General features: G+C 45.2%; 1 protein-coding gene across 2 annotated transcripts; it reads right to left on the reverse strand.

The window, feature by feature from the left end:
- Positions 1–438: 438 nt before the first annotated feature.
- IFT56 (intraflagellar transport 56) lies at positions 439–20,374 on the reverse strand. Of its 2 annotated transcripts, none has more exons than XM_076073763.1 (19): positions 20,246–20,374; positions 18,667–18,779; positions 14,794–14,931; positions 14,031–14,123; positions 13,353–13,467; positions 12,727–12,776; positions 12,443–12,588; positions 11,522–11,693; positions 11,130–11,204; positions 10,178–10,280; positions 9,751–9,806; positions 9,453–9,506; positions 8,346–8,409; positions 6,146–6,234; positions 5,566–5,649; positions 4,770–4,839; positions 4,195–4,301; positions 3,422–3,555; positions 439–2,656 (listed from the first exon to the last, which is right to left on the reverse strand). In XM_076073763.1, the coding sequence occupies exons 2-19, from the start codon at positions 18,667–18,669 to the stop codon at positions 2,545–2,547; spliced, it is 1,665 nt and encodes a 554-aa protein (XP_075929878.1). In that variant the 5' UTR covers positions 18,670–18,779; positions 20,246–20,374; the 3' UTR covers positions 439–2,544. The 2 variants fall into 2 exon arrangements, with proteins under 2 accessions (XP_075929878.1, XP_032826363.2); XM_032970472.2 differs by lacking the exon at positions 20,246–20,374 and adding an exon at positions 20,080–20,223.
- Between the last annotated feature and the right edge of the window lie 402 nt (positions 20,375–20,776).

The raw sequence follows: 20,776 nt of genomic DNA on the forward strand, positions 1-20,776 counted from the left end.
TCACAATGCAGAACGTGAACACATGTGCCATTGTCCATATATAATACACCTACTCAGATAAATACGTGTTTTAAAAATTCACTTTTTAGTTGGTTAAATTCGATATGTAAGCTTTTCCTAACAAATATGTCAATTGATGTATAAAAGTATCAACATTTGCTTGCTTTTCAAGCTCCTGGTTTGCTGAAAAACCAAATAAATCAGAATATTTGTCCAAGTAACAACATTTCATTGGCTGTCAGGGGGAGGGTAACATTCATATACCTACATAATCTCACCCAAAAGAAACTAATAATTTCGGTTTGGGATTTTTTTAAATCGCAGATATACTCGTACACAATAGATGCCATGACAGCAAATATATTCCTCATGTCAAATCACAATTTACAAATGTTCTTAGAACCTAACGTCTCGCAGAAAGACAAGGGTGTCAAAAGATAGTATTCACAACTTGGTAGGTTTATTTCAGATATAAGGCCCATTGATCTAAGAAGTCATTTTTCAATGGCAATCTGGCCAAAACTTCACGATCACGGCATACGCCCATCGCACAAATCAGTAGTTTAAAAATATTTTATTTTTCTTGACAATTACAAAAAATATAAGATTGTGTTTAAGATGCTTTTCAAAGCTGAGGTGCAAGTTTGTGGGAGTAACTGAAGAGTCCGAGTGTGTGGTGTGTTTTGGACGTGTGCTGCTATCTGCAAAAGTCCCTTTCATTCCTCTAATCTAAGCGCTGCAGCTGTGATAGAAGTCATGAATGTGGCCACTTAGTGCCTGTGTGCATATGCATGTCAAATTCCATTACAGATAGTGGCATGTGTGCGTGTGAATGCACTGTGGGGGTTAGGTTTTACGCTTCCAATATTAAGACTATAAATACAGGGTGTTTTAAAAAAATGGACCCAATTTCAAAGCAGTATATTTCACGATGGCAACATGTTACAATTACACAAACGGTTACAAACGGTTTAATGAGTTATCAAGTTTTACTAACCATTTTATAAATGCTCTGTGCCTTCCACCTGCTGTACGGACAACATCGAGACGATAGTTGAATTCGTCCCAAACACCTCTCAAAGTCTTCTTTGGTTATTTCGGTAAAGTCACCACGTAGAATGAGAATAAAATAATAAAATAACAATAAAATTCTCACGACGTTTCGGCCACAACGCAAGCGGCCGTCTTCAGGTGAAAGGTACAGAACTGTCGGGACGACAGAGCTTCTTCCACTGAAGTCACCGCTGCCGTGATTCTGTTTTTGAGGTCATCCAGATTAGTCGCTAATGGTGGCACAAAAACACCACGGGTCTTTTAAGTATCCCCACAAGACAAAGCCGCAGGGTGTGGTGATGTCTGGGGGTGATCTTGGGGGCCAAGAGTGTAGCGACAAGTCTTGGGGTCCCGTGCGACCTATCCAACATTGAGGCGGTGCGTCGTTTAGAAAACGTCGAACCTGTAGGTGCCAATGTGGCGGTGCTCCGTCTTGCTGAAAAATGAAGTCATCGGAAGTTCAAGTGGTAAGAGTTTCATTCATGGGCGGTTCGTGGTTGCAGAGATATAGCGATTTCAAATCGGGTCCATCTTTTTGAAACGCCCTGTATATTGACATTTTTTTACAGTCTAGTAGCGTGTGGTATGTACGTACATTGTATTAAATTAGTGTAAAATGTGTAATTATAGTGTTAAGATTCTGAAGCATGTAGCAAACAAAATGCATTTCGAGACAATACAGTGGCTGTCGAGGACAAAGACGGCTTCACTTAACTTTAAATACAACAGATTTCTGGACCATAATCTTAACGGGAAGTCAATTTATTGCAGTGTCACCCCACAATTTGTGACAATGATTTATGCTCCCATAGGTGTATTTACAATTACAGCTAAATTTACAAAAACCTGTGGAGTGCAGTATGTAAGGTACAGCGGCTTTACATGTGGATGGGTGGCACCGTCTTCCGCCCAGCGCTTCACTTAAAATAGGAAACTCGGGAGTTCTTGTGTTTGGGGTCAACTGATAATGTCGCCGTCTATTTAGAGTCGATAAAAATTACGACCGTTTGGTGAAGTTAACAAAGCTAATTTCAACATCCCTTCGCCATTTATCGAACTGCCCCAGGCTTGTGAGCAAAGAGATGTTACAAAAGTATTTCCAGATTCTTTCTCCATGTTAAAAGACGCTCCCATAAAGTAGACATTTCCAAATGTGCCCAGTTACCAATAGAGTTTATACAAATTTGGCCATGTCTGATAATAAGATGCACCCCCCCAACTTTCAAAATACAGGCCAAACTGCATCTCAATGCAGAGAATATGGTAATATATGCAGAGGGTGATTCATACGCGGCAAAAGGTGTGATCATGACCATTGGATTTGGTCCTCTTCACACCTTGCATATCACGTGACCTCGCCGTACCGCATGTATAATAAAGAACGCTCAAGATTTTACTTGACAATGCCCCTCAAAAATTGACGCGGTGGTTGGGATGCAACTCAAAAGTGGAACGCAAAATCTTGACTCCTGGCTGAAAATGTGCTTCGGTTTATACGGGCAACCGATTGTCTTTGGCCCATTTCTTCAAGATGCGGAGGAAGTATTCGACTTGTGGATTTCCAGTGTTCCTCAGCAACTGAATCACATCCCGCAGTGTCTCCCTGTGAACAAGTGGAAACCCCCTTCATTCAACGACCTCAATCATCTTCCAAATAAACCAACATGCCAAAACTACAGCAAAATGCACACAATAAATGTTCGATTCGCTGGTGCGGCAGTTAAAACATGTTTCTTTAATTGTTACCTCCCCCCCCGCCCACCGTCTCTGTCCTAACCCAGCAGTATGAGTATTGTACAATGCAGTAAGTAAATCAGCAGGCCGCATGTAATGGGGGTTCTTCTTTCGTATGGCTGATGTAGATTCAGAGCAACAACGACAATTTCACATTCAGGTGGTCAAGCCAGGCAACCGCGTCAGGGGCAGCTGAAGTCTATCGCTGTGATGTCTGCTTCGTATTTGTGGATTGGGCATTGCATCGTTATACATTGTTACAGTCTGTTCTGGATGACCACAGTTGCACACTGGAGGTTTTTTTTTTACATTTTCCATGTAATGGGATAAAGAGTGGCCACTCCCACCTCTTCCAAGGCATCAGGCTAGCATGGAAGAATTGGCCAGATTACCCTGAAGAGCTGCCTCAAGTAGAAACCCTTCCGCAAGAAGTGGTGTCAGTGAGCGGCTGCACCTTTACTTTAGTGTATTATAAATTTCAGTGTTGTACCCGATGTGCTTGAACTTTCCATTCTAATCCTGTAACTACAGCAACTGTATTCGTTATTCATCAAGAGCGATTTCTCCACTACAACGTTTGGTTAGTTTGATGAGGGTTTGCAAGATTGTTTTTTTGTGGTGAATATCCACGTACTTGGGTTCGTGTCCTGCGATGATCATCTGAAAGATTCCAACGCAGGCACCTCGCTTGCCCTCCCAGTATTCCGGGTTTGGATCCAGACGCTCCAGCACGTCAAATGCTTTGGCTGCATAGAAGAACTGGCCCATCTGTAAAACAAGGACACACCAGAACATGGAGCTTCGTGTAACAAGCCACCACATGCACCAGTTGGCTTCTGACACTTTCCCCGATTGTTCACAGCATTCCTGCACCTCCGGTTAGCACGTTTGGCTATGTATGGTGCCAAAGAAGCTCAACATACAATAGGTGAGTACACACGTGGGGTTTTTTTATGCTGTATAAAATAACAAAGAGGTGCGGTCCTGCAAATTATTTCACACTCCAATGCTGGCTGTATGGCCTCCACTAGAGGCAGCTCTGGACTGTGCCTTTAAAGGGTATTTTGTCATTCACGTTCACACTGGCCAGACGTCTTGGAAGAGGTGGGAGCACCAACACTTTACCCCCACCACACATGACCTGCCATTAAATTAATTGGCGAACCCATTTTATACTGCTGGGTCGACAGAGGTGTTGGGGGAAGATTTGAATAAACCTACTCGTTGTTTGAGCTTCCGTGCCGGGGGATCGAATGGAACCTGCGACCTCTGGATTTGCAAGTCCAGTGTACTAACCAATGCACTGCAGCCGCATCCCAGATGAATAACTAAACATGCATTTCATTTGATGCTGTGTATGCTTTTGAATGCAAGTCCGAGTGCCGATGAGCAGTGTGTAACACTTACTTTGTAACAGTCGTTGGCTATGAGCTGCAGGAGGCTAAATGACTCTCCTGATGTATCCATTTTCAGGTACAGCTCCCATGCCAACCGTGCCTTTCTGTTCATTATATCTGCAAGTGAAAAACCAATTTAAGTACACGGTGATTCTCAAACAATGTAGAGACGATTCATGAAACCCATCGAGACTGCAATGTTATGAATAATAATAGTACTGTAATTGCAATTTCTATTGTGCCGTAACATTGCAAGCCATTACAAAGGTCCTTGTTGGTCATTATTAACCACATTTTTGACTTAAAGCTTTCGTGACTGCAGGAATTCATATTCTTTGGGTCTTTCGGTAAAGCGACATAGATTAAATAATTAAAAAATATATCACGACGTTTCGATCGCAACACAAGCAATCGTCATCAGGTGAGAAATATCGCGGGAGAACTGCTGGGAATATAGGCTTTACCGAAAGACCCAAATAATATTAACCACAATGTTAAATTGATCCATACAAACCCATTTAAATATGATGGTTCACACTGGGTTATTCTTAAACGGAATGTGGAATTTACGTAGTGATAACTCACAGCAGCGAGCCAACCAGCTCGCGTACACAAAATCATTCTTCAGCTTCTCACTTTGAATGAGGAGGAAAATCTGTTCAAAGAAAAATGAAGATTAGGTGGCCAACAGTTATCATTCCACGGACTAATTGCACGACCTGGCACAGACTAATTTTGGGGAGATATCTTTGACATGTAAATTCCATAATACAGGTTTTTTTTAGGGTTAGATCGCGTAAATATATAAATCTCTCGTTAAACCCGCCACCAATCCGACACAGCCAATTAGTAAGGTTCGTCACGTAAACAGAACATGCCAATTCGTTACTAGTACAGCACACCGGTGTGTTGGAGGGCTTGGTTCTCCAACACACCGGTGGCTCTCAAACACACACCGGAGTGCTGTACTAGTGACGAATTGGCATGTTCTGTTTACGTGACAACCCTTACCAAATGGCTGTGTCGGGTGGTGGCGGGTTTCACGACGTATATTTACGTGATATAACTAAAAAAAACTGTTATGGATATTGGTCGCGAAAGCCTACGTGTTAAACATTATGTAAATTTCTTAATTTATTTTCTCACAGCGATGTACTTCCTTTTGAGATTATTTGCCTTGTACAGCATTAAAATGGCAAGGGCAGCTTGGACAATGTAAAATTGTTCACTAAATGGTAAAAAAATATTCAGTTGTGAAAAACAGACTAATATTCCACTTGAATTTCACGCATACACAGTACGAACACAGTTACATCCACATCACTCTTCATCATATAGGCTCATAGAGAGCAGGTTGCAAGAAAAACAGATGTTGCATTACCTCCTCTGCTTCCTTGTAATTCCCAATTGCAGCCTTCGTCTGTGCGTAGTTAAAATTAAAACCGTCATCATTGTAGAAGTAGCTCTGTAACACACAAAGCAAAACACTCAGGACCCCAATTTGAAAATAAGCATTGAAGGCTGGTAATATACATGAAGAGTCCTTTTGATAATCCACTGCTGGATGAGGCCCTCCACCCCCAATGTAATGCGGGCTGCGGAGGGTATTGGCCATACGTCACCCTACTGGCCAGGGTAGTTTGGTGAAAACGGGGAGCGAACGACTGAGTTTAGTACAGTACAACAATGGATGTTACGGCACGGCCTCCTGCTGACAACGCAGCCTATACCACCTGTGTTATGCATTGGGACAGCCCATTCCAGCACTATCCAGTGTCCAAAATAAAACTCATTATTCTGTGGCACTGCATTGTCAATGGTGTGTCAGCACGAATAACCAGGCTCAAGCCCACTTAGCTTCCGAAATCTGACAAGATCGGGCGCATGACATTTCAGGTCATCTACTCATAGGCTGGTGGTCATACGCGTGACAAATTGCGGTTTCGGAAAACACGCGTTACCTTGATCGAATTCAGATAGATGAGGACGTCCTCAAACTGCTTTAGAAGGAAGAAGCAGGAGGCCATGCACTGCCGGCCGGGAATGGTGTCTGCAACGCACGTGCGCGCACACAACGCGAGATGCAATCACACGCGAGGGTGTGCGCCGTCGAGATTCGCGATCGTGCTTTGACTGGGGATTCGAGTCCGTGTTTATCGCTGCAGTGACCGGTGCCCGCCGACAGCAGCTGCAGGGTTAATGAGCCGCCTCGCTCAATACAAGATATATACACATTGACATAATCCCAGATCTTAAACACGCCATCGGGTGCCTGTATTGTACGCCTAAGCGATATTAAACGATGAATTTAACACACAGGCTTTCACAACCAATATGCAATAAAGGAAATGTATTACTCACACGGTCTGAATATACCTAATCAAATTTTGACTTAAAACTTTCGTGACTGCAGGAATTAATAGTCTATGGTTCTTTCGGTAAAGTCACGTAGATAGAAAAAAATAAAAAATAATAAAAGTGAATAAAAAATAATAAAAATATCACGACGTTTCGATCGCAACACAAGTGGTTGTCATCAGGAACAGGGAGGTTCGCCTCTGAGGGCAAGCTGTTTATAAAGGTTTAGAGATTGGAGGGGCAGCTAATGTTAATGTAGGATAGGATAACCAAAGGATAACCAAAAAGATTTCCAAAATCTTGAACAAAGACAAGATCCAGGTCCAATTTAACACAGTGTATAAAATTCGTGACCTCATCCCATCTGTGTAGGACAAGATTCGTCACATCCTGGCGTCTACAAACTAAGCTGTATCTGCGGCAGCAGTTACATTGGAGAAACCAAACGACATGTCTCGGACCGTGTTCGTGAACATAAGGCAGATCTGAAACACGGCAGGACCAATACTTCTGCCGTGGCTGATCATTACTTTAATGCGGCTGGCTCACATGAAATTGATTTCTCTAAGACAATGGTACTTTGCAAGCCGACTGGCTATCAACAAAGATTCGTTCACGAAGCCATCCATATATACAGACATAGACACAATTTCAACCGAGACGACGGTTTTAAGCTCCGCACACATTGGAAAGATGTCATCAACCACTTTGGGTCATGACATGATTTGTGTTTTCTTGTCCACCTCCACCGTCAGCAGTGTGGGTGTGTGGAGCGAGGTGCAAGGCTTTGATTGGTGTAGGCCTACTACCGGTGTCGGAGCCTTCACCTGCATTAACATTAGGTGCCCCGCCCATCTCTAAACCTTTATAAACAGCTCTCTGATTGGTGTAGACCTACTGCTGGTGTCGGAGCTTTTGCCTACATTAACATTAGCTGCCCCACCCATCTCTAAACCTTTATAAACAGCTCTTTGATTGGTGTAGATCTACTACCGGTGTTGGAGACCTCTCCTACATTAACATTAGCTGCCCCGCCCATCTCTAAACCTTTACAAACAGCTCTTTGATTGGTGTAGACCTACTGCCGGTGTCGGGAGCTTTCTCCTACATTAACATTAGCTGCCCCGCCCATCTCTAAACCATTATAAACAGCTCTTTGATTGGTGTAGACCGACTACCGGTGTCGGAGACCTCTCCTACATTAACATTAGCTGCCCCGCCCATCTCTAAACCTTTATAAACAGCTCTCTGATTGGTGTAGACCTACTGCCGGTGTCGGAGCCCTCTCCTACATTAACATTAGCTGCCCCGCCCATCTCTAAACCTTTATAAACAGCTTGCCCTCAGTGGCTAACCTCCCTGCTCCTGATGACGATCGCTTGTGTTGCGATCGAAACGTCGCGATATTTTATTATTTTGTACTAACTTTATTTTTATTATTTTATTATTATTATTTCTATCTACGTGACTTTACCGAAAGAACCATAGAATATACCTAATTACATGTACAGTTCAATTGGGCTATGTTTGTAGAGAATGCTCTAACGATTTATTCAATTAGGCAGCTGCATGTGGTGCCTAAAACTGAACCCTGATATGGAGCAGGGTATTGCTGACACAGCGAGGCTGAGAACCCTTGCACATGGAGAAGTTAAGTCTCCAAAAGTACACGCATTACTATTATACACATAAGGATATGCCTCTTCTGCTGAAATGTATTCTCGTTTTACTTGTTAAAAAACAATCTAGTATAATTCAAAGTAACGATATGATGTACAAAATATATATGAAAGACAAACTTACCGCATTCACTTGCCGAGCCGCCTACAAGCTGGAAGTATTGCTGAGCGATCTTCACGTGCTCTACCTGCAACGCACGCATTTACTCAGAAATATGTATTTTTAAATATTGATGATCTTGCACACTGTCCTCTCTCTCCAAGGTCAATTACAGAAGGATGTTTTTTTTAAACCCCAAATAGACTTAGAAATACAGTTAAGGCCAAGTCTGGTAAACAATTATACAAGAAACATAATTGTTTTTATTATGATTGATTCAACTTTCAAATAACTTTCAATTAACAGGTATGCTGGGGCTGAGTATTTATAGCCAGGGAAATAGCAGCGTTTGCATGGGCCCTGGTGCAAGGAATGGGTCCCCTGTCCCATTTTCCTCCACCCCATAGCCCAGTGGCTGGGCTCCCTATGGCCTGTGGACACTGGTGCAGTGACTGCCTTCACATTTGACAGCTACGCCACTGCCCGTAACGGAACCACTGTTTCTGCGCAGGTTTTCGCCGCGACGCTGTGTAGCTCTCAGATGTTTTTTTTGGGATCGTACCGCGTGTAGATCGGCATCATGTCTGACGTTTCACTCCACATGCTGGGAGCTTCTTCAGGATAGTTCATGAAGAAGCTCCCAGCACGTGCACCAAAACGTCAAAAAATATGCCGAACTATACGCAATACGACCCATGCCCACTGTTGTTGAGTGCCGTATATATGTATGTTGAACTTCTTTTGCACTGTACGTTGCCATCTATGCTAATCAGAGGTGCGGGGGGTAAATGAGAATGTGCATTAGCTACGCTCACTCACACCGCGATAGGTGAGATTCCACCCTTTCCGGCAAGAATACAGGAGGTGTTAAGATGTTCGCACGCCAAATCGATGCCTCTTACAAGGCATCGAATCTACATTAACCACACATACTTGTGGTAAAACATGCACACAAGCACGCGCTGATACGGTATGTCCTTACTGATTGGCCTACACCAGAGGCCGCCTCCTTCGTGGCATTGTCTCAGCAGTGTGAGAGCAAAGAACACCAAAAGGCAAAGAGCCTATTCTTTTTTCATCATCTTGGTAGTGGCAAAAAAGGTTTTAAAAGGTGAGGTTCCTTTTACTCACAGATCCTTGATCCTGGCCAAGAGCTGCATTCACGACTCCCTTCAGTATGTACTCCTGAATTCACAAAACAACAAACACAATTGCAATATCACAGGAATATTGTATTGTTATTCACGATAGTTCCTCTGTCCTGTCGAGTGTTGTTTGATAAAAAAAATACAATTCTGTAGAACAACTGAAGACATATCAGCTATGACACCAGTGCATAACTTTATATCAGAAGTAATCAATGAATGATCTATGTTTTGCTCAGAAGGACTGCATTTGCCTCGATGATGCTGATACATTTAGGTCTCACCTGTGGGGTCGTCGGCTCCAGATCCTTTATGAGGTTGTAAGCCTCCTGCACGTCATCTGAAAAATAACCACAAACATCAATTCCTCAACACAGCACCGTGTGAGTGTATGAGGCGGGGTGATCCATTTATGGGAAAAATTCTCGTGAAAAAACTAAATGTTATTTCACAGTATCTACACGTCTCCCACCATATGGAGCCATCACTTTCACGGGAGTCAATCACCTGGTTGAGTAGAAAGTAAGAGGTGCCATGAGACATCTGTGGGGGGGGGGGGGGTATCTATCGAATGAACACGCCGCGCATTTTTCATCTCCTGGAGTCGCGTGCGTGAGGATATAATTGGAGCAGAATTTCAGATGCCGTACGCAGGTACATGTCGCGAGCCTACCTGAGCCTACAGCTACGACTCTCAGTGAGTGTGCACACCTTGTCGCAGGTAGTAGATAACCAAATTGAGTCTGGCTTCTGGGATGACGTCGATGAGTGGAGGAAGCACTTGCAAGGCGCCATCTCCAGCTCTAAAAACCACCTGCGTTGGGACGTGCAAAGAACGATCAACCAAGGATGATAAAGCAATTATCATCCTTTACATCAGCAGTTCTTATTCTTGGTTCTTTTGGTAAAGTCACGTAGAAGGGAAACAATAAAATAATAAAAATATAAAACAATTCTCACGACGTTTCGACTGCAACACAAGCAATCATCATCAGGTGTGAAAACCACAACAAAATATAGTTCACTCATATACCACCAGTCAAAATAAATACAGTAAAACCTTAGATTTGCGAGCATAATTCGTTCCGGAAACGTGTTTGTAATCCAAAGCATTCGTATATCAAAGCACTCGTTTATCAGTTGTGATCACGTGACGCTCGGCAGACAAAGCGTATACGTACTACACGTATTGCAAGACCTCGCAGACCAAGTTACTCGCAATCCAAGGTTTTACTGTATAAATATGATTTACCACCTGTAAAATAAAAAATAAAAACCTTTATGGTAATTGTATTGAATGGCATGAAGCAAATGTAGCGTTCATAAAGCCAAGGGCTACAATATCTCTTACAATACCTTCAACATAAATTGCACTATACAAACATTATACATGTAAATTTAGCAGAAACAGATGTGTACATCCTGCCTGCCTGAATACAAATGGGTGCATAACATACAATACATACAAGGCTGCACATGAACAGATTCATGCATATGCACCGACGTACCAATTGATGCATTGTGCATGTAAAACATACATGCATAAGCACTGACTTTGGTGCGTCACTTGCAGACTGCTCGCGCACCACCGGTGGTAAACGTAACTCCACTTCGGAAACCGCTGCTTTAGATTGTGAATTTTTTTGGAACGGGTGACACTCACCAAGTTGTGCTTGACCAGTTCTTTGGCGAACTCAAAGGAAGGAGAGGCCATTTCCTGCAGGTTCTTCAGTTCCATCTTTGGAGACAAAGTGAAGACGTACGCGCGCACAAGAATGCTACAAGGTCGGCGTTATTTTACACGGCGCGTAACAACCCTGCAACCGTCCTCAGTAGCGTAGCTGTGAAGTTTGCGGGCGGTGCAATTGTCATGGGGTCCCACAGGCTCGAGGTGCCACAAGGGGGGACGGCCAGATTTGGTTCCCTGCACCACAATGAGCCACCCGGCCCGTCCTTATTGACCGCTTTGCGATTGGCTTCTGCATGCAGGTTGATGTTCTTTCTCGTTGCAATCCATTGATTCCGCGATAACTGTGTGTTCTGGCTTTTACTGACCTCGGCAGCTTTCCCATTGTAGAGCCGAAAGTGGTTGCAGGCTTTCAGGTTAATAGCGGTGGCGCTATCCGTAAAGTGCTGCAGGTACACAGCCAGGACCTCTTGCGACACATCGTAATAGTCCAGCTTGTAGTAGCACAAAGCGACGTACACGTTCAGCGCCAGGTAATCCCTGATGACGGAAACAAACAAATCACAGTGTGTGAGGCTCGTCACTAGTGCGTGACTTGTAACAAAAGTCACTGGCTATGTCGTCACTATCAAGGGTGTGTAATGATCCATCGATGTACCTCTATTCTTAAGGTCACGATGTACAAATTGAGCCGTGTGTACGAATCAATGTTTATCATTTATTACGTTTTTTTAATTGTAAATGGTGTTCACGTGACTGCTCCAGCCAAGAGAGGCCGCTGCATTGACCACAATGAAATTTGTTTTATTAATTATTTTTTAACTGACCCACGAACCTGAATTGCAACATTCACTAAATCGCAAAAGGGGCACATTGTTACACCCCTTCCGATCATTATCAAACAATACATGCTGTTTAGGGATAAGCTGAGGATTTAGAAAAGTGTCAGATGTTGGACATACCGATTCTTAAGGATAACTTCAGATTTTCTTTCTTCGGATTTTAGGATAATTTACAGCAAGTAAAAATGTTATGCGTCTACTACAGGTTTTAAAAAAAAAATTCCACGTGACACCACTTTTGGTGGGAGGCACATAAATGACGTAATTTTATTGACATAATTGCATGCGACTTCATACTTTCAGATCATCCAAAGTTTATCACGGCCCAATTTGCAGATACTTCAGATGAATAACAAAAATTGGGAACACATGCCAAGGACCTACACCAAGTGGTTTCCAATCAATCAGGACGGAGGCAAGGAACGTTACAACTGCTTAAACATGTACCGGTTATCTAAGAGGATCCTCTTGTAGATATCGATGGCTTCCTGGTAGTGGGAGCGCATGTAGTGAATTGAGGCCAGGCTCAGTTGATCTTCAACAATGTCCTGTAGGTTTTGGTGGTAGCCCATCAGACGCTTTTCATCACTGAACTGGTTTAAAAAAAAAAGATCAACAAGTTTTCCACGTTAGCGTACAGAACAAGTGTCCATAATCGCATGGCCAAAGCACGTAAAGTGAGGCAGTATATTTTTGAACGAGGTGCGCCGCTTTGTCAACTCGGAACTCACCTTGTGGGACAGGTGAAACAGGAGCCTGTTCTGCAGGCGGCTTTTTGGTGCTGAAAATAAAAAAATACATGCCTACAATGTACTTTTACAATGGGTTACAGAAACATAATCGCACGTGTATGTTTCACATGCAAAGCGTGTGAAACAATGGGCAGCGCTTAACTGGATGTGCAAAAAAAAACACAAGTAAATGCAGATTCTTAATTGCACAAGTGGAAGATGAAAGACAATATAACGTGTGCGTGACTGCAGCTTGAAACACCAGACCTTTGAGCATAGAACTTCGCACTACCCCCAAATATGTTTTCTGCAATTTACCAACTTGCGAAGCAAATGAATGGCTAAATCACTTGGAACTGACTTTCTAATCGTTATTATTAATTGGCCACACAAAATAATCATCATCAACGCATGCAATGGGATTTACTTTAACAATATTCTTTCATATGGCATTTTGCAGAGATAAGCAACTGGTTTGTGAAACACCAACAAGCTATTTAGTCATTCACCAGCGTTGGTTATACGTTTATGAATTGGACTGGTGCTGCTGTTCAGTTGTCTTAATAGGCAGCAGTTGACCGTGTGCTCCATTGTGAGTTTCGCTTCACATTCAACAGCAATCATACCTTTTAGCGCTGCCGCGTCTGCCTCGCTGTACATGCCCAGGAAGAAGTAGACACAAGCCAGATTGACCCACACGTCAGGGTTACAGCCATCTCGCTTTGTCATCGCCTCATATTCCTGTAATTACAGTCCGGTCATCATCAGCCATGATCAATCCACTGTTGGCTGAAGGCCATCCCTTTGCCAACCTGGCCTGACCAATGTGGTTGTGTATGTTCAAACATCCCCCCAGACTGACACGGTGTGGTTAGGCCTTTCTTTCATAACTGTACTGATTGCCATTTTGTTGGTAAAAAAAAATCTCCCTAGAAAAGCGACTCGCACCTCTTTTCCATTGTACAACCGTGCCGTGTCGGGGCTGCGCTCAGCCAACCTGACTCAGCTCTGGCGGTGCCAGGTTTTTTTTTTCCCCACTGCAAAACCTCAACCGTGCCGCTGACATCCCACGCGATGACGCCAGCGTCACTGGCCCCACTTGGCCCCAAATCAGGCCAGGGTTTTGGTGGTTTAGTTTTAGCTCGGCCCAGCAAACAGCCAGTGGAAAACCACCTGTGTAACCAGAGGACCCCACTCTGGCGGAGGTCGAATGTGCCATTTTAAAAGGCGTGGCAGAAGTCTCAGTGGGTGTTCACCTGGTAACATAAAACCCCCTCAATCTATCAGCGTGAAAGTTACTTTACCTCCATGGCACGTTTGTAATCTCCAAGGTGGAAAGCACAGTACGCCATCCAAAGGTCTGTCTCTTCATTCCCTTCCCCTGCATGGCGCTGAAACTGAGCAATGAAAACACACAGCGTTATAAACACTAATAACAATGTACAATTTGGATTTATAATGCATAGAAACGTAATTTAATTTCAAAGGCACTGTGTAACAACAGTGTAACATGCGAATCATGTAGTCAGAAATGTATACAGTACATATACTGTAGACTAATCAGTCAGTTGGTTTCAGGCAAGGCCAATTGTTTGTTGTGGTTGCACCCGATTCAAGAGCCGAATGGCTCACAGGGCTATACCAAAATAAACTGAACTGAAACTGAACTGAGCTAAGAAGCTCCTTTTAAATAGTATCTCGGCCAAAATGGCCAAATACGGTAGCAAGTGCACCTCCGATTAGCACAGTTGGCTTCGTACGGTGCGAAAGGAGTTCAACATATATATACGTCGAAGGGATGAACAGGGGTTGTGTAGAATAAAAGCAGAACATTTTACAAACATGACAAATAAACAACCAGAACTTTGTGCATTGGAGACTGGTATAGACAAGAGAGATTAAGTTCTTGATCCTGGAATTGAAAAGCGGCTGGGATTATACAGCAGGGATGACTGGAAGTTCAATATTGCTGGGGCAGCAGAGAACAATAGAGCAATCCGCTACTGAGCGGAGGACGACTAAAGCATATTAAGAGCCTCTTGCAACACAGCAAAGGAAACGTATTACCTCGAGATATGTGATGGCTCCTGTGTAGTCCCTGTTGCTCAACAGGTCTTCCAGTTTAGGAATCGTTTTGCCCTTTTTCTTTTTCTCCACTGCCGGCTGTGTCCCTGCTCCCACAGCCGGCTTTGCCCGTGACAGCATCTACGAGAAACGAGCACAACAACGATGCAGTGACTACGGCTTCAAGTTTATTTTGTTCAACCATGTGAGAACACAAGAGGCCAGGACAGCCTCATTTGCAAGGAACCTGAGTCACAAAAAAACACAAAGGGAAGAACAAAGAACAGCAATGAAGAAAATAAATCAGGACAAACCCAAAGACACTGTATCACATGCAGAATAGAAAAGATTGCAAATATCAATCAATGTTAAATTAAAGAGAAGTATCACATTCCCGGCTCGGTAAGGTTACCTCCAGAGAGGTCACAGTACACAGATTACAAAAATAAGCTTCAGGAACATTAACTTTTAACAGAATATAGCTTGGCTTTAGTACCCTCAACTGATCATAGTACAATTATTGAGTTACAGAGACGTCAAACAGATATAAGTTGACCACTGTACTAACATGTAAACAGACGAGAATATGTTACATGCAATTGCAAGTGAAGTCGCCGTAAAAAATCGACAGTTTTAGCATCACGTACGCTTTAGAAGGGGGAGTAACCCAAGGGCCGTTTGTGAAGCTACGGGATACCCAGTGCATTAAAAAAGCAGAGGCTCTGCGCGTCCAAGCAGTGGCGTGTGGCTGTTAAGGTGTACAGGCCGTGCAAATACACCGGGTGTCACTGGCCAGATGGGGCCCACTGGCCAGATGGGGCCCACTGGCCAGATGGGCCCAGGTGCGGGGGCCCAAAGAGATGAGGGAAATTTCACAGGGGTCCAGCCCAAGGTCATTTGTTGCACCGGGGCCCATGCCAACCAAGATATACGTCACTCAACCATAGCACAATATATACCTACATAGAACCATACTAACCTGGAATACTGTAGACTTAAAGATATTTTCGAATCCGAAAATCAGGCCAAGAAACAGAACTCAGGGACGAGGGCCTACTCCCTACGCCTTGAGTTGTGAGGGTTATTTTGGCCATATTTCACCACGCTGGTCAACCGCAGGTTGGTGAAGGGTACAGAACAATGGATTGTGCTCCTTTGGTCTCTGCTGACCACAACGCCTACAACACCTGTTACTATACGCGTGGGTTACCCATCCAGGTAAGGCTCCGCTGAGCTACATAGCTCTTTTCCAGAAGCGACTTGACCGCAAATGATAGCTCAACGAAGTGGCTTATCACGTGGAAGTTTATAGCAGGCAAATACTCCGAACGCGTGATGATGATGATTCTAAATGTGGAGGGAAAACCCGGAGAAAAATCCACGCGACCAGGGGGGGGGGGGGGGCGAGAGAGAGACACGCAAACTCCAAAACATACAGCAGGCATCAAGGGTTACGATGGAACCCGCGACCTCCTGTACACCAGACGAGGTAGTTAACATCTCGCCATCAAAGCACGACCCAGGCCAAAGAAATCCTCCTTGGCTCACGATGTCATGAGAGGTCGTCGTGGGTGAGGTTCATCAATTTATTGCATTGGCGATCAATAACGGGTAAAGGCGCAGCACTGCAATTGCTGAGGGCCACTAAGCTGACGGGCCTCCTAGACTAGAGGCAGCCCTAGAGGGCCCCCTCTCTTGGGAGGTTATTTTGCCCTACTTTTACACGCTGGCCGGACGTCTTGGAAGCCTCGCGTCATAAATAATCTCCGTTTTTAATCGTTTGGCTCAACGATGAAGACGATTACAGTCGTACCCGAGTGACAAACACCACCAACCATCACTATTATCATCACGACCATCTCCACAACCATCACCATCCTATTAGCACGGTTGGCCATGTACGGTGCGAAAGAAGTTCAACCCACGTACACACCACTAAGCCCCTAACTTGTTACAGACCATATTCTTGGTTCTTTCGGCAAAGTCACGTAGAAGGAAAACAATAAAAATATAAAACAATAAAATTCTCACGACGTTTCGACTGCAACACAAGCAATCATCATCAGAATAGGAATCCCTGCAGTCACGAAAGCTTTAAATCTAAATAATTACAGACCAATTCAGACCTTATTGGTCAAACCCCGTGCCCCATTTGAAATCTCAACGTGCATCCCCACAGGCGAGGAACACAAACAAATAGATACTAAAGTCACGTGGGTAAAAATTAAATAAAATTAAATAAAACAAGAATGAAAACAACTAAATTAAATCACGTTTCGGGCATACTTCAGCGATTGTTTTTTCGCTGTGGGTTGTCCCCCACCTGATGACGGACGCTGGTGTTGCACCCGAAACGTCGTGATTCTATCTTCTTTGGTTCTTTCGGTAAAGTCACCACGTAGAATGAGAATAAAATAACAAAATAAAACAATAAAATTCTCACGACGTTTCGGCCACAACGCAAGTGGCCTTCTTCAGGTGAAAGGGACAGACCTGTTGGGACAACAGAGCTAACGTCCCAACAGGTCTGTCCCTTTCACCTGAAGAAGGCCACTTGCGTTGTGGCCGAAACGTCGTGAGAATTTTATTGTTTTATTTTATTCTCATTCTACGTGGTGGTGACTTTACCAAAAGAACCAAAGATGAATCCTTGCAGTCACGAAAGCTTTAAGTCGTGATTTTAATTGAGTTGTTTTCATTTTAGTTGTATTTAATTTAATTTTCATTTTTTAACTAAGTGACTTTACCGAAAGAACCAAGAGCATGGATCATTGCAGTCACGAAAACTTAAAATCTAGAACAAACAAACACACAAAAATTACGTTACTAAAATTACCTAGTTTTTGCTTGCACTATTGAAACGGCTGTACGCCGTACAGACCCGCAAAAAAACTCAATATCCTTGTACAGGAACACGGGAGTTAAAATCTTGTGGGTTGTTGACACGGTGTATCAATGTAACGAATCACGCTCATGAAGATTATCAACCGAGTTACAAATTTTGACTTTAGAAACCCCTCCAATAATGTCCCCTGTAACAAGAAGAACACGTACTCTTTGGTTCAACACCGCTTGTGTTGTGGCCGAAACGTCGTGATTTTTGTTATTTTATTTTTACCTACGTGACTTTACCGAATAGAAACAAAGAGTATGGATCCTTGCAGTCACGAAAGCTTCAAATCTAGAAGAAGAACACGCACGGCAGCCCAAACACCACAACTCCATACACTTTGATTCTTTCGCTGAAGTCACGTAGGTAGAAAATAAAACAAATCACGACACAAACCCCAAAAACCACCGCCACTGCTCCTGCTCCACGGTGGTGGTGGTGGTTGTTGTGGTGGTGGTTGTGGTTGTTGTGGTTGTTGTGGTTGTGGTGGTGGTTGTGGTGGTGGTTGTGGTGGTGGTTGTGGTGGTGGTGGCTGTGGTGGTGATGGTTGTGGTGGTGGTTGTGGTGGTGGTTGTGGTGGTTGTGGTGGTGGTTGTGGTAGTGGTTGTGGTGGTTGTGGTGGTGGTTGTGGTGGTGGTAGTGGTGGTTGTGGTGGTGGTTGTGGTAGTGGTGGTTGTGGTAGTGGTGGTAGTGGTGGTGGTGGTGGTTGTGGTGGTTGTTGTGGTGGTAGTGGTGGTGGTAGTGGTGGTGGTTGTGGTTGTGGTAGTGGTTGTGGTGGTTGTGGTGGTGGTTGTGGTGGTGGTAGTGGTGGTTGTGGTGGTGGTTGTGGTAGTGGTGGTTGTGGTAGTGGTGGTAGTGGTGGTGGTGGTGGTTGTGGTGGTTGTTGTGGTGGTAGTGGTGGTAGTGGTGGTGGTTGTGGTTGTGGTAGTGGTTGTGGTGGTGGTAGTGGTGGTGGTTGTGTTTGTTGTGGTTGTGGAGGCCCTCACCATGGCGGTAGAAACCGCAGCCGCAGCTCCTCGCTGCGCTGGTCGCTTCACGGCCGCGATGGAACCGAATGAAGCCTCGAGAGGAGAGGGGGGACACCTGAGATCGTTTAAACCTCCCCCCAAAGAAAAACAACAACACACAAACAACAACAACAAGAGTATAAACGCGTTCCCGGTTAGGTGGTTAAAGTGTGTAAAGATGAGAATGTTTCACTGCTCCGTAAGCGGGGTTGTTGGTTAAGGCCGGGCGGGCCTCGTTGAGGGGACGCGGTTGCTAAGGGGCGGTGGCGGCGGCGGGGGGTGGTGGTGGTTGTGGTGACGGAGGGTGGTGGTTGTGGTGGTGGAGGGGGGTGGTGGTGGTTGTGGTGGTGGAGGGTGGTGGTGGTTGTGGTGGTGGTTGTGGTGACGGAGGGTGGTGGTTGTGGTGGTGGAGGGGGGTGGTGGTGGTTGTGGTGGTGGAGGGGGGTGGTGGTTGTGGTGGTGGAGGGGGGTGGTGGTGGTTGTGGTGACGGAGGGTGGTGGTTGTGGTGGTGGAGGGGGGTGGTGGTGGTGGTTGTGGTGACGGAGGGTGGTGGTTGTTGTGGTGGTGACGAAGGGTGGTGGTTGTTGTGGTTGTGGTGGTGGTGGTGACGGAGGGTGGTGGTGGTTGTGGTGGTGGTTGTGGTGGTGACGGAGGGTGGTGGTTGTGGTGGTGACGGAGGGTGGTGGTTGTGGTGGTGACGGAGGGTGGTGGTGGTTGTGGTGGTGGTTGTGGTGGTGACGGAGGGTGGTGGTGGTGACGGAGGGTGGTGGTTGTGGTGGTGGAGGGGGGTGGTGGTGGTTGTGGTGACGGAGGGTGGTGGTGGTTGTTGTGGTGGTGGTTGTGGTGGTGACGGAGGGTGGTGGTGGTGGAGGGGGGTGGTGGTTGTGGTGACGGAGGGTGGTGGTGGTTGTTGTGGTTGTGGTGGTGACGGAGGGTGGTGGTGGTGGAGGGGGGTGGTGGTTGTGGTGACGGAGGGTGGTGGTTGTTGTGGTGGTGGTTGTGGTGGTGACGGAGGGTGGTGGTTGTGGTGATTGTGGTGGTTGTTGTGGTGGTGGCGACGGAGAGGGGTGGTGGTGGCTGTGGTGGCTGTGGTGGTGGCTGTGGTGGTTGTGGTGGTGGTGGCTGTGGTGGTGGTTGTTGTGGAGGTGGCTGTGGTGGTGGTGACGGAGGGTGGTGGTGGTTGTTGTGGTGATGGTTGTGGTGGTGGGACGGGGGAGTCGCCACACGAAGCGTGAGGCGGCCCCCGCCGGGTGGATCTCGATATAACAACAATAATAACAATAATAATTATTATATTTATATTAAAGACGACACACGGACGAACGGCTGCAACGAGGTCGCCTCTGGCTCGATCGATGCCCACGGGGGGGTGGACGATGACACACTTTTACCTCAGCGAGGTGACCTCGGTGGTGAAAGTCGCCCGTTGTGGAAAGTGGGGTTTTGTTTTGTGTGTCCGTGCCACGTCGTGGTGGTGGTGGTGGTTGTTGTGTGGTGTGTGTGTGTGGGCAGAAAGAAGAGAGAGCGGTGGTGCAGCGGTTAGGTGATGGCCCTCACAAGCAACGAGAAGAGGGGGGGAGGGATACAAAGGCGGCCGGGCGTGGTTGTTGGCCGCCAGCCAACCTCTTCATGTGCCACTCACAGCCCCCTTGCTCACCCCCTGTAAAGAGCTATCTCTTTGTCTTTTATTGCGGCTATGTACGCGCGAGGTTTTGTATGGGAATGGTGGTGGTGGTTGTTGCCATGTCAGAGGTTTATTATTGTTTTTGTTAACATGAGGCCCGGTTTAAGGCGTTCTCTTGAGGCACCAACAATACAATTGTGATGCGAACCGGTTTCGAACGCCTTTGTTATAACTCATAAGCACGGTTCGTGAACACAAGAATAGGTTTTACACCTTTTCTGGTAATAAAACACGTGTTAAGATGTTCAAACACAAACATAGAAACATTTTGTGAGAGTAGGTGTGACCTCTTCCTGGCAATAAAATAATGTGACTACACCGAGAACGGTGTAGTTAAGTGTTGACTCTGGTTAAGTGTTGACTCTGGTTAAGTGTTGATTCTGGTTAAGTGTTGACTCTGGTTA

This window comes from Petromyzon marinus, chromosome 43 (assembly GCF_048934315.1).
Source record: "Petromyzon marinus isolate PM22_M1 ecotype Great Lakes invasive population chromosome 43, UKy_Petmar_22M1.pri1.0, whole genome shotgun sequence".
Lineage (NCBI taxonomy): Eukaryota > Metazoa > Chordata > Hyperoartia > Petromyzontiformes > Petromyzontidae > Petromyzon > Petromyzon marinus.